The following is a 13,990-nucleotide window of genomic DNA, read 5'->3' on the forward strand; positions in this document are numbered from 1 at the left end:
CCTTGTTCCCACCACTTAAATGAGCTGTCTCACTGAAGCCTGTTTCTTGTGGTACACACAGCCACCTGAGGCCATTCCTGGCAACCTCTCAGAACCCAGGAGGCAAGGGTCAACGGGCAGGAAAGAGAGAGTGAATGGCAAAGATGTGAAAGTTAAAGTCTGAATTGCACTGGAGACCTCAAGATAGTGGTGTCAGAGCTGTGGGCTATCCACCCAGAAGAGCTAAACACAGGCAGTAGAAACAACCCAGTCAGCAAAGCCGGAAGAATGAAGCTATCTAACCCCTTTGACATAGTTACAGGATTTGAAATGTTCCCTGTTGGATTTTGGTCTTGCTTTGGCCTAGGATTTCCTCACTATGCCCCACATCACCACTTTTGGAATGCCAATATAAATTTTGTGATATTGTACATAATTTGTATGTTGGAAGTATGTAATCTGCTTTTTTATTTTACAGGATGCTATAATTAAGGGATTGCTTTGAATCTGCAAAGAGGTGATGGACTCTTAAACAGTCTTCAGACTAAAAGTCTATGGGGACTTTTGAATTTGAACTAAATGCATTTTGCATTATTATATATGGTTACAAGCCTATAGGGCCGGGGGTGACTATGGTGATTTGGATATTTTGTCCCAATAGAAAAGTAAGATGGTAACCAAGAACTTTCAGACTGGTTTAAAGGCCTAATCCATAGGATGGAATCCACACCCCATATCTGGCAACATTATCAGGGCCAGAAAACCTGTGGCTAGATAGGTCATAGTTTTCCATGGAGTGTTATGGTTATAAAATGAGATTGTGTTATAGCACTTTTAAAATGACATTGCTGGCAGCAGTGGAAGCTGGAGCGCTCCAAAGCCTATGGCAATAACGTGTTAGAGCTCCTTGGTTAAGCTGCTGTGCTAAGCATGGCAGAGGCCCAAAACTGGCCAGAGGCAAGTCTGGTGGGATGCAGGTCAAAAGCTGGCTGCTGAGGTGGTCCAGAAGCTCACAGTGGCAGACATGTAGCTGCTTGACTCGCAGCCAATTTTGGGTGTCCAGCAGCAATTCTTCCCCAGAATAAATGAATCTCAGATGGTCTTGAAGTGAGAGAGCATCTTTTATTTCATGTGAAATCAAAGACAATATAAACCCTGGGCAGAGGGAGGGGTTTCGAGGATGAATGTCTTTGATTTGGGAGGGTCAGGAGTGCCAGGGATACTTAATCTACATGAACAAAAAGACCTATCATAAGAGGGGAAAGCAGTACTTAATTATCCTATGGGTGGGGAAGAGTTCCAGGCAGTCAAAAATCATTGGTGGAAAGTCAAGACACCAAGACATCTCATTAGCATAGCGTGGGTTTCTCCAAGAATCCCCAACAGCTTGTTCAACAGATTTCTTACCAGGAAAGCATTGGCCTGTGATCTTTCTCTGAGGGCTATGTGATGCTCCTTACAGGATCTGGGGTTCCCAGATCAGGCAGAGAAAGAACCCCACTGAGAAAAAGGAGTCTACCATTATAGACTGAGCACAGAGTCTATCCAAAAATGTCAGATTCAACCTTATCCAGCAGGGTATCACAAACTGGAGTTAAGGATGGCTGTGAATCACTATGGGGATCCTGGGAATCAGATCCTCATCCTCTGTAGGAGCGATGAGTGCTCATAACTACTGGGTCATCTCTCCAGCCTTAAAAATGTAATTGTGAAAAGCATAAGCTGGGAATGATAGTAAATGCCTTTAGTCCTAGTACTTGGGAATCAGAGGCAGGTGGATCTCCGTGAGTTTAAGGTCAAGCCTGTCTATATAGTGAGTTCCTATCTCAAAAACAAAGAAAGAAACAAACAAATGGCTAAAGGCTAGTGAGATGGCTAAGTTGGGAATGGCACTTGCTGTGAAGCCTGGCAACCTGAACTCATATGCTGCTCTTTTATTTCTAAGCATGGGCCACTGCACATGTGTGTCTGCACATATACACACACCGAAACAAATAAGTATAAAATATCTTAATATACCGGTAACTTAAGCTCGACATGAAAAGTCATATATTGTATGATTCTATTTTTATTTGAACTACCCAGAAGAGGTAAGCCCACTGAGACAGAAAGCAGGTGCATCATAGGCATTTTAACACTGACTTCATAGCCTACCATCCTGACCTCCAGTACTGGCTTGCAAATCATCTTTCTTCGCAGAACTACCACTTCTGCACCTGGAGCTGTCATTCCCTTTCTTTCTCACTCTGTTTCTATCTTCCCCTCCCAGCACTGTTTCCATGAGACTTGGCACCTTCTCTATCTTCTCCATCTGGCTATTACTGTCAAGCCTGTCTTTAAAATTAACACTTCCTACTCTAGTCCATATCCGCTGTTTACCTAGGGTCTCGAAGCTAAAGCTAAGCTCCTCTTCCATGTTCTTCAAGGCCCTGCTTTGCTGTTTCTCTCATTCCTCAGACCTGTCTTTCTGCTAATTGTGTGGTTCTCTTTACTACACTTGGTTGCATGTATTCTAAATCAAAACACTCAGATCTTAGGTACTAGAGCTATAGTGGGAAATGGAAATAACCCAGTGGTGGAGTACTTGCTAACATGTACAAGGATCCTAGATTCAAGCCCTGATATTGTACAAACAAACAAAAATTTGATAAATAAATTCTTAGCAACCACACAAAATAAACATACCAAAGTGAAAAACAAACAAAAACTTAAGGGCTCCTAGGTCCACTCCAACTGAAGTGGGAAGGGAGTTAGCAAAGGGTATCTACGTGGTGGGAGGAGTGGCTCAGGCCACAAGGCTAGAGGACATCACTGAAAGCTGCACATGTCTGTGACTCATGTGGTGACTCAAGAACGTGTCCGTTTGCCTGTGCCTTGCATGTCACTGTGCCTTGCCTCACTCCAGCCTCACAGGGTAGAGTCAGCCTCATTTCAATTCTATTTTTCTCAGGAGGAACAGCAGGTCATCCAAAAGCACAAAATCAGGAAGGGTGGATCTCACTGCGGTGTAGCTCACAAGGACCAGAGTCAGAGTCTGAGCTCTTGGTCTCTGTTGACTGCTTTTGACAAGTATCAATGCATGCAAAGGATTCGGAACCAGGCATATGGGTAAATACTGACACAGAAGGACATGACGATCCGGCAAGTCTCAGAAATACCAAAGCAGCTATCATTTTATTATGCTACATAAAACCACTATCTGAGAACATTCTTGTCAACAAATTTTAACATAGCCCACACAGGAAGAAGAGCCTGCTGGGGCTATGACTCATTGTGGAGGGAATGTCTTCTGTAAAAGTCATTTTTATAAGGAGAGCTGGGGATACATCTACCATGTCTTAAAAACCTTTGTTTTTATGTGTATGAGTATTTTGCCTGCAAGTCTGTGTACTGTGTGCATGCCTGAAGGGAGGCCAGAAGGGAAGCATCAAATGCCTTGGAACTGGAGTTACAGACAGTTGTGAGCTCAGGAATCAAACCCATGTCATCTGAAAGGGTAGCCAGAACCCTTCAGCTCTGGCCATTCCAGCCCCTCTATTGTGTCTTACAGTATCTTACCATTCAAAATAAACACTGCATTCCACCTAGACTTTTATGTATAAAATTGTTGTGTTATCCTAATGAGTTTAAAAGTAGTTCATATAGCCTCTAAGTATAGCTCTAGTAAGTCAAGTATTATTTTTTTAACTTGAAAAAGCAGATGAAATCACTCAAAATATAGCTTTATCTTTTCTAACCACACTTGTTTCTAACACCTTGTTTTTCAAATGTCTCTATCAAATAAACAGATAATAATTCCATAAGACAGATAATGCTCTAATAATCATCGTCATATTCTAAAGATTAATAATATAATATCCACAAAATAATGTCCAATAGAGAAAGGAAAATACAGTGAAATGATGTTCTCTGAAAATCAAAACAGCACTTGTGTTGAAGAGTCTGACTGACTATCTGATTCTAATTTCCTGAATGTGGAGTATTCTATACTGAGGGCCCAAATGACTGGATCTCTCCTGAGAAGCCATTTATTACCTCGCTCTGTATCTGCCCACCAGACTTTTGACTATCAGGTTGAGCCTTTGGAATGTATTAACTTAGACCATCAACCCAAAAGTTAAGAATGTCATTAGACAGCATCTGAGACCTACAAAAGACACTGCTTTGTCATAACCTGTCTACTAAACGTCCCCCAGCAATGCATTTAGCAAATACACCAACTTAAGACTGTATTTACTCTGAGGGTATAAAAGTTCATGTAATCACTATGTAACGGAGAGGATAAGAATGCCACTAGTCTCTGTGGGCATTAGAATACATTTTCAACACTCTGGATGAATGTCCTCATGACAATTCCTAATAGAGATGGAGTCTGAAAGAGTCCTAGTCCTTTGTAAAATGAAGTCTTAAAGGTGGAACTTCTGGTAGTTCTTCATTAGCAGGCATCCAAAAAGTATTAACTTATAAAAGGCTTTTTGGCCTCCAGGAGAGACAATTTAGGTTGGGAATTAATGCACAGACACAGCAATCAACCAGTTCTTCACAATGGAAGCATCCTTGACCGCCCACCAACACTCTTGTCTCCACGTCCCACATTTTTCTTCATTATCTGTCTGCATACGTTTTGGATCAATTCAGGTGAAATTTTAGAAATCTATGAGTAGTAACTGTACTTGCACTTGCAGCCTCTTAAGAATGCAGGCATGTTGGACCACACCTATAATACTAGGTGTTCCAGAGGCTGAAACAGAAGGATCTTCTCCAGGAGCTGGAGATGGAGAGAGACAACAAGGGGAAACACGTCACGAATGACGGAAAGAAAGTGAGGAAGGAAGACAGCAAAGGAGAGGCAAGAGGAGAGAGGAGAAAAGATAGAAACTGCACAAAGTTCTCATTGGAGACATATGAAATAAGCTTTGGAAACAATTCTTTTGTAGCTCCGAACCCTAATGAGGATGTTGCAGCTTTTCTTGTCATTTACTAAAAAAAAAAGAAAAAAAGAAAAAAGTTCACATAACCACGTTTACAGTGCAACGTGCCATTCAGGACAACCTGAACATGTCTAGGCCATGGTCACTTACTTAGATTTGGTTCAAAGTAAACTATCTCTTACTTTGGAACAAGAACTATTTTGTGTCAAAAATACTATGTGCACATACATATACATATTGCCTATCTAAGCATATCAAGACTAAGAAAAGCCAGACAAACACAATGGCATATACCTACAATCCCAGATAGATAGAAGGCTGGAGCAGAATGATCACAAATTCAAGGCCAGCCTGAGCAACACAGCAAATTTAAGGTCAGTAACTTGGCTCAAGAGAAAAATATTAAAATTAAAAAAGGGATCACCATGAACCTCAATGGTAGAGCACTTGCCTTGTATACACAAGGCCCTGGGTTCAATCCCCGAAACTACTAAAAACTTTTCTATCTGTATTTGTAGATATAACTTTCCTACCAAAATGTCAGGAATGGTTATCACTAATTAGTGTTCCCGGTGACATTTCCCCCTGTGTTTATTCTTCCTGAAAGCTTGAAATGTTCTAGAATGAGGGCACATTCTTCTTATATCAGAAAAATGACATTTCAAATACCTGTTTAGCCACTAACACACATTATAAAGAAAAGTACTATTGAACATTTGCTAAAGGTAAAAAATGTGCTATATGACTAAACAACAACCATGCTTCAAGCTCAGTTTCCATCCCATGTACATAAACATGTACAGAAGCATAGCGAATGCCACCAGGCTCCTGGACACACTAGTCCTAGACTCCAGTCACTAGGTACAAAACGCTTATTTGACTTTGCACTGACAGCTTCACCTGCTGAACCAGATGTTCAAAGGCATCCTAAACAAGAGTGCCCATAAAACACCCATAAGGAGAAACAATTAACAATAACACAGCCTAAAATTAGTTATTTGCACAGATAGATGAACATCAATGCACCTTATCAAGAAAATCTTTGTTTTAACTGGGCTAGCACGATGGGTAATTGCTGCAACCCTAACACTTGGTAGACTTAGGTGAAAGGTGTGCTCTGAGTTCCAGGCATCCTGGCTACAGAGTAAGACCCCCTCAAAAAGGAAATGTAAACACTTTGCTTTAAAATAGATTAATTCAAAGAGTATTGCTACTGCCTTAGTGAATGTACAAAATGCCCTAAATAGCCATTAAAAAAACAACAAAAGCATACACTTTACCAATTAGGATTTAGTAAAAGGGTTACCTTACTTTAAAAAATCAGTAGTTCAGATTTTTCCCGAACAAATGATCTTTAGTACACTTATCAGAAAATATACAGCAACCTCATCTCATTTGTAATGCTCTGACAACTACCATCAAGGATAGTTGAACACTATGGAATAATTTTTGTTACTGTGTTTTTTAGACTTATTCATTTTTTTTAATTTTATGTGTTTTGTCTGAATGTATGTATAGGCATCACTTGCATGCCTGGGGCTTAAGGAGGTAAGAACGGGACATGGTATCCTCTGGAACTGAAGTTACAGCAATTGTGAGCCACCATGTGGGTGCTGGTCATCAAACCCAGACTCTTTGAGAGCAACAAATGCTCTTAACCTCTGAACCATCTCTCCAGCCCCTGGACTTTGTATTTAATGTATTTTCCCTGAATTAAAAAGAAAAATAAAAACAAACAAAAATCGCTTGAGATGTAACTAGAGATGTAACTCAGCTGGCAGAGTGCTTGCCTAGGAAATAGGAGATGTGGGCTGAACCCCAGAACCACACACACCAGGCATGGTGGGACACTCCTGTAAAGTCAGCACTCAGGAGGAGAAGGCAGGAGGCTCATCCTCAGCTACATAGTGATTTTGATGCTAGCCTGGTACGAATGAGACCCACAATCAAAACAAATGAGGAAATAAAATAAATCAATGAAACCTTAAATATTTTCATAATGTTTTTAACTTTATAAGACAAGGAAACCACAAAGGAGTAGAGGGGAAATAGTAATCAAAGGATATAAAATTTCAGTTAGGAGGAGTATTGTATTCTAGAGATATATTGTACATCATGGTAACCACAGTTAATAACAATTTTATGAATTCTTAAAAAGTACTAAGAGATTTTCTCACTATGAAGAAACAACTTGGTAAAGATGAGAAGTAATGGCTATGTTAATAGTTCAGTTCAGCCACTGATATCTATATATATCTATATATTGTATATATATATCTATATATACAATGCATGTATGTATTTCAGAGTGACATGTGTACACTATAAATATGTACAGTTTCCAACAGTTAAAAAAGAAACAGAATGGGCACAGCGGCTATAATTACAGCACTCTTGAATCTGAGGATCATGACTTTGAAGCCATCCTGGGCTAAACAGAGTCTGTTTTCAACAAAGAAAATATTAAGTATATAAACTGGGGCTGGGAAAACAAGACTACCAATGTACAGTATGGCTTTTTAAAGGTCTACATTGTAGACGGGTCGTATTTCCTGAGTTCACAGCCTTGTTGTGCCCATTTCTGTGTCATTAGGACCTAGCACACTTGGAGTACAGAATGTCTCTCCTAAGGCTCGTATGACGGTGTGAACGGTAACAGCTAAGATACTGGAATGCCTGGTTCCCAGTGGATGAAACTGTTTGAGAAGAGTGAGGAGGTGTGGCCATGGTGCAGGAAGTGTGTCACGGGAGTGTAGTTTCAAAAGCATAAAAAGAAGTCCTTTGTAGCTTTCTTAAAAATTAGCAAATAAAGAAGACCAAATGACAGCAAAACCAGAGCATCTCTGCTGAAAAAATAAAAAAGTGGGGCCGAGCAGTGACGGTGTGAGTCTTTAATCCCAGCACTTGGGAGGCAGAGGCATGCAGATCTCTGAGTTAAGAGGCCAGTCTAGTCTACAGAGTGAGTTCCAGGACAGCTAAGGGTACACAGAGAAGCCCTGTCTCAAAAAAAGCAAAAAGCAAAAACAAACAAACAAACAAACAAACAAAACCAATGGTGAACAATGCCTTGCAGAAGTGAGAGAGAGGCTCCAGGAAAAAGGCAGAGGGTCTTTTACTTCACGTGCATTTTGCTACCTGGATTGTTTTTGAAAGCGAGTTTGTGCCTCCTGTGAAAACATTTACATTCAATTTATAAGATATTTTTATTCTTGTTGGATGTCAGAGCAAAGCTGTAGAGCCCAATCTGGTGAAAGCCCAATCTGTTCTCAGCGTACCCTGAATCTGGACATGGCACTTTGTCTTCCCTTTGGCTCTCCCAGAAATAATCTGCACGATGTGCCAGGCAACTGCGTTTCCCCTGGTCTGACCAAAGAAAGTTCTGGGGCAGGCTGCTCTGTTAATATTTAGGATGTTTTTCTGAAGTCACCCTTCCTTAGTCATGGCTCTCTCTGTGACATCCGTGTGCAGCTGAAGCAAGATGCTCTACAGCGATCGCTGCAGTCCCCCCACTCTGTCAGGGCCTCAGGTCCCAGGTCCAGCAGACAAGATCCGCACAGTTTGGCCACAAGTCAGCAACATGCTAAAGGCTATCTACAGCCTACCTACCGGTTTGTCAGTTACATCTACCTAGGAAGAATATAAATGTGAAGACAGGATGACTTTATACATGTCATCTAACTATGACTGTCTGAGAAATTAAAAAAACAGATGATTTCATACTGTTAACAAAATCCAAGAGACCACACACAGAATATTGCAAAATTATAGGTACACAAACCAATGTACACACTAGATTTATAGACATGTTACTCATATCTATAAAGTACTCATATTTGATCTAAGTCCCATCTTTAAATTAAACTAAATATGATATTAATCTGAAATAAAAATACAGCTGAAGCCTGAACATACAGGCTGATGGATACATACATGGTAAATTTGAATTTACTATAGTTTAAATAACAACCCAGGTATTTACTGATTATTTTTCTAAACCTCAGGACTCTATGCTCTAAGTTACTGGAACACTTAGAACACATATGGCAATGTGATCTAATTGGCACAGCCTGTACTACCTGAGCATAAGTAGGTGTGACTTTAAAGAAGAAACTCAGCAGCACTCTGTCTCACCCTCAAGGGAGTGCTCAGATTAAAATGCCTAAATTCTATACCAAGCCGATACAACTCTCATAAAACTTTCTGAAAGTGTCAACAAAGCCAATTACTTGTTCTTTCTTTGCATGAGTCTACCCTGCAATCTTTTATTTATCTTGTTCCTAGATTATAACTACCATATGTTGGCTAGACTTACATTCTTCTAGGCTTCCAGAAGAACACTGGGAAGAAAGCTGTCTCCCTCCAAAGGTGTACACAACAGAACATATACAAAGAAGTGGACTCTTTCAGTTCTCAGTAACTCAAATGTTTGAATACTAGAAGAGCACCTTTCATCAAGTCAGGCACACCGTACACAAGAGGTTGATGTTTCTATATATTTGCAGCCATTACATCAGCATTTACTGGCAGTAGTAAAAACAGGAAAAAAAATCACACTTTATTCTATCAAGTTCTGAGTTTCAAATAAACATCTAAGTGCAGCATTGTCCCTAAGCCCATGTGCAGCTTAAATTTTCATTTTGCTAAATAAAATGAAAGGCTGTGGGTAAATCTATCTAATGGTGAGAATAGGAACTAGCTCATGCTTCCACCCCACCATGAATCATAGTCACCAATGGCACTTAAAACACACACAGTCTTTGGCATGTACATCTTATTCAAGACAAAATACCAACCCAATATCCAGAAAGCCCAGGAACCAGATAAGAATTTTAGCACATATCTAATCTCACTACTCTGTGGCTGAGGCAGGATGATCAACCTTGGCCCCGAAGTGAGATCTTGTTTCCAAACAACCAAACCAAACTTTTCAGGAGTTGTCAATGTAGTTCAATGGGTAGACCACTTTACTATCATGCTGGAAGCCTTAGGTCTGACCCTAACACTGCACGGGAAAACCCAATAAAACTAACAACAAGAAAACTGGCCAATTACTTCTTATTCCATTTTTAGGTCATTACATGAGCAATTGTATTTTATTTCCATTGTGAAAATATTTGCATTTTGCAAACAATGTTTTAAAAGCTAGTTTATGTCAGTTGCCCAGTAACCAGCTATTTCTGAAAGTTAGCACTGCCGCTCCCGAAGACTTCAGTATCACTGTGTTGTCTGGTCATTTAACTATTACAATTTTTACCAGCTTCCTGACATCATTTAAGTTAGAGTGGCAGGGACACAAGATACCACTACAGCATTCCAGAATGAACCACTGGTTCTTGTTTTTCCTCACCTTGGCTGTTCTAATTTCCTGTTTTTATACATTCCTTTACTGCTATCTAGATGGTATACCATACCAGTCACTTTCAGTTTCCAAAACGTTACTGCCCGCCAAACTCTGCACCTCTGTGCAGAATTTTCAACCTCAAAAGTACCTCGCTATTTCAGTGCTTATTTCAGTCGGTAGTTGTCATCACACGGCGCTCCCCATTATGTTCCTCTTCGTTCTGGGAACCCCTACTTTTTCACTTTTGCTTTGTGATATTTGTACCACATTTCTCAAGTGTTTCCTAGCTGGAAAGGGGGAGCCCTGTCCAAGTTCTTTCTCCACTTAAATTCCGTCGTTCTCCCTTCTAAAACTCTCGGCTGTCTACTTCACACAGACGTGCGCAACATTTACCGTAAACTATGCACTATTTCCTTCTATCAGAAACCGTGACACTAACTCCTCCCTAAGAAAGACAGTGAGGAGAAAAAAATGATTAAGCTTCTCCAATAGGTTCACATACTCAGTAAGTAGAAAGCTACTTTAGGAAAAACAAAATAATACCATAACTCATCATTACTGTTCGTTCACTCTTTCAAACCTTCCGACCATATATGTTCACCCTGGATCTAGAAAGATCGTACGAACGTGCTTAGTCTTATATCTGGCATTTTAAAAACCAAAACAAACACTTCAATTAATCTAATAGAAGCTTTCCTGGGACAATTCAGTAATGAATGAGTCTACTTGAATTCTGGATTGACTTCTCCCCACATTGGCTGTCACTACTTCTTAAACCAAAAGTGAGAATGTGGACATTTCCAGCCCTGCAGCGTCGCTGGCAAAAGGTTTACAGGATCACTAGGGACGACAGAGACCATCTCTCCGCCCACCAAGGAATGCTTTGGGGCGGTAGTCACTTCTAGCCTGAGGGGAGGAAAAGGCCCAGCAACTGGCAACGACCAATACTGCCAAGTTAGGAAATCTTCACTACCTGCGCTCTTCTGCTAGCGACGCGGTGAGGAGGAAAAGACAGGAAGAGGACTGAGAGTAGACTGAGAGATACTGACCAGGGCACCTCGCCCTGGACGAGGGTGGGGACAGCAATGAGGATACCTGACCTAGGTGTGGGACGTGGGTGCGCAGGCAGCAAGTGAGACCCAGACGCAGGCCCTGGTTTGGGGCCTGGGTGGGCCACGGTAGCCAGAACTTCACCCCAACGCCCAAGGAAAGCAGGTAGGCGGAGAGCAAGGAGCAGGCTGACAGCGGTAGCACTGACTCGCTGGACCCCCGGATCGAACTAAGATCCGGGGCAAGCGGTGGCGGACACCGCACTGGGATGAAGCTTGAGTCCCCACCCGTCCGTAGGGAAGGGAGAAGGGCGCAGCCGAGCTGACTCCGCTCAGGTTCGGGGACAGCACTCACCCAGGCGGGCAAGTCGCAGGCGCGCACCCCCAGGCGCACGGCTCGCTCCTCGTCCTCCAGCAGGGCCAGCGCACGGCACAGGCGGCTGGCCTTGAGGCCGCGGCTGCGGCGGCACCAGGCGAGAAGCCCGAGCGCCAGCAGCACCCAGCTGAAGCTCAGCCCCAGGTAGCCGAGGGCGTACACCGGCAGCAGCAGCGCGAAGCTGCGCGCCAGCTGCCCCAGCAGCCCCGGCAGGTCCACGCTCAGCGCGCTGCCCGGGGCCTCGGGCTCCGAGCGGCCTCCGGCGCGGCCAGCGGCGGCCTCCGGACCCTCGTCGCCCGCGCCCCTCATCGCCCACCGCGCAGCGCACTCCTCCCGGCCGAGGCGGGCGCGGCACTCCCACACACGGCGGCCGGTCGCTCCGCCCCGCGCGCCAGCGCCCCTCGGAGGGGGACCGCGGGCGCCGCCGCTCCACTCCCCGAGAGGGCGGGGCCTGACGTAATCACGGTGCGCAAAGGCCCGCCCCCACCCGAGGCGTCGCCCGAGATTGTTCCGTTCGGGCTGAGCGCTCGTTTCGGTGACGCCATCGCCGTGCGCCGGGCCCTTCCTTGCCAGGACCGACTGTTCCGAGGCGGCGGTACAGGGAGCGTGTGGGCGGGGCGCGGTGGCACACGCCTGCCGGATCCCGCCCCCTCGTCCGGGCCCTCGGGAAAGAGCCGCGGGCGCCGAGTGGACCGCGCGGTGCGGGCGCGCCGTAGGCCCCGCCCTCGCTTTGCTGTCCTCGCGTTGCTACTCGCCCGTTGCTGGCGACGCCATCGGGCCAGGCGGGCCCGCCCTACCGTCTGCGCCCCGGGAGGGGGAGCTGCCCACCCGGACTTCGCTCGGTGGGAGGGCCGGGATGGTAGGTGTGGCCTTTGCGGGGTGCGGGAAGGGCGCGGTGGCCCTGGCGGGTTGGGAGGCCAGCGGGTGGAGTCGTTTTCAGCTTCGCGGAGTACTTGGCGCCTCCTCGGGCTTCTTTCCTGTCGGGGCTCCGGCCAGCCAACCCCTTGCCGCTCCCAGCAATCTGGCGGAGACCTTGAACTTTCAGGGTAGGAGGATGGCTGCTGGGCCTGCCTAAGTGGTATGAGAACTTTGTGCCTGCTACAATAAAATTCGCCCTGCGCCCTTAAAGTGTGGTAGCGCCGCTGTGTCTAGTCCTCTTTCAGGTCTGACTTCCCAAACCATGGCCCTGGTAAACTTAGGAAAACACAGTTGTCGTGAAGATTTTTATTTTAAATGCAACGAGAATCAAAGTTGTATTTGTTTTGTGGCCAACCCTCACACCCTCCTTAAGGCCATATTCTAGGGAACATCTGTGAACTGTCAGAAAAAAAGACATGTATGTTGAAGTTTGCTGAAGAGGAGCTGGAGACATGTCCCACTAGGTAAGAATACGTAGTGCTCTTCCAGAAGACCTGATTTCGGTTCCCAGCACCCGAATCTCGCTGCTCACAAGCACCTGTATCTTCAACTTTCAACTCCATGGGATCTTAACACCTCCAGTCTCTGCAAGGACCTGTGTGTGCACAGACACACATAGGCATACTTTTAAAGAAAAATTTCCAGGAGGATTATTTCTAACAATGTGGAATGTTGCAGATCCAGAGCTAAGTTATCCTGGGTTATATTTTGTTCCCCTCAGTAGCCATTCATTGCCCATCTCTGTGTCTGATCTAACATCCTTGTGATTCACTAGCTTCCACTAACTCAAAAGCTACCAATGTCAGCAGTATCTGAAGCTGCGTTTCTGATGTTTGTGATTCATCAGTGTATTTGAAAACTGCCTTGATTTAAGTGTTAAGCGCTGAGTGAACAAACAAATGCAAATAAATAAATGCACTCAGCCGTGGAAAGATCCCCCCCCCCGAATATGTGTGGATGTGTATTACTGCATTGCAGAGGCATGCCATGTTTTGAGAGGTGACCATAGTCTACTAGACAAAGGACAGTAAACCAAGCAAGGTGCCTAGGGTTCTGTTGCTGTGGAGAGACACCGTGACCAAAGCAACTTTTATGAAAGGGAGCATTTAATTGGGGTTTGCGTGCAGTTTCAGAGGTGTAGCACACAATCATCATGGCCGGAAGCATGGTGACATGCTGACAGATACACTGTAGAAGGAGCTGAGAGATCTGCATCCAGATCTGCAGGCAGCAGGAAGAGAGGAACTCTGGGCTTGTCATGGGCTTTTTGAAACCTCAGAGCCCACCCCCGTGACACACTGCTACCATCAAGGCTGCACTCCCTGATCCTTTCAGATAGTGCCACTCCCTGGTGAGCCTGTGGGGGCCATTCCTTTTCAAGCCACACACAGCATTT

General features: G+C 44.2%; 1 protein-coding gene across 2 annotated transcripts in view; it reads right to left on the reverse strand.

Moving 5' to 3' along the window:
• Esyt2 (extended synaptotagmin 2) overlaps window positions 1-12,095 on the reverse strand; it is a 70,188-nt gene extending 58,093 nt beyond the window's left edge. For both annotated transcript variants that reach the window (XM_055607546.1, XM_055607545.1), the window contains exon 1: window positions 11,656-12,095. In XM_055607546.1, the coding sequence (XP_055463521.1) occupies window positions 11,656-11,985 (330 nt within the window). In that variant the 5' untranslated portion in view covers window positions 11,986-12,095. The remainder of the gene's footprint in view (window positions 1-11,655) is intronic.
• Window positions 12,096-13,990: the final 1,895 nt, after the last annotated feature.

The sequence above is a fragment of the Psammomys obesus genome, unplaced genomic scaffold, assembly GCF_907164565.1.
Source record: "Psammomys obesus unplaced genomic scaffold, mPsaObe1.curated_primary_1811, whole genome shotgun sequence".
Classification (NCBI taxonomy): domain Eukaryota; kingdom Metazoa; phylum Chordata; class Mammalia; order Rodentia; family Muridae; genus Psammomys; species Psammomys obesus.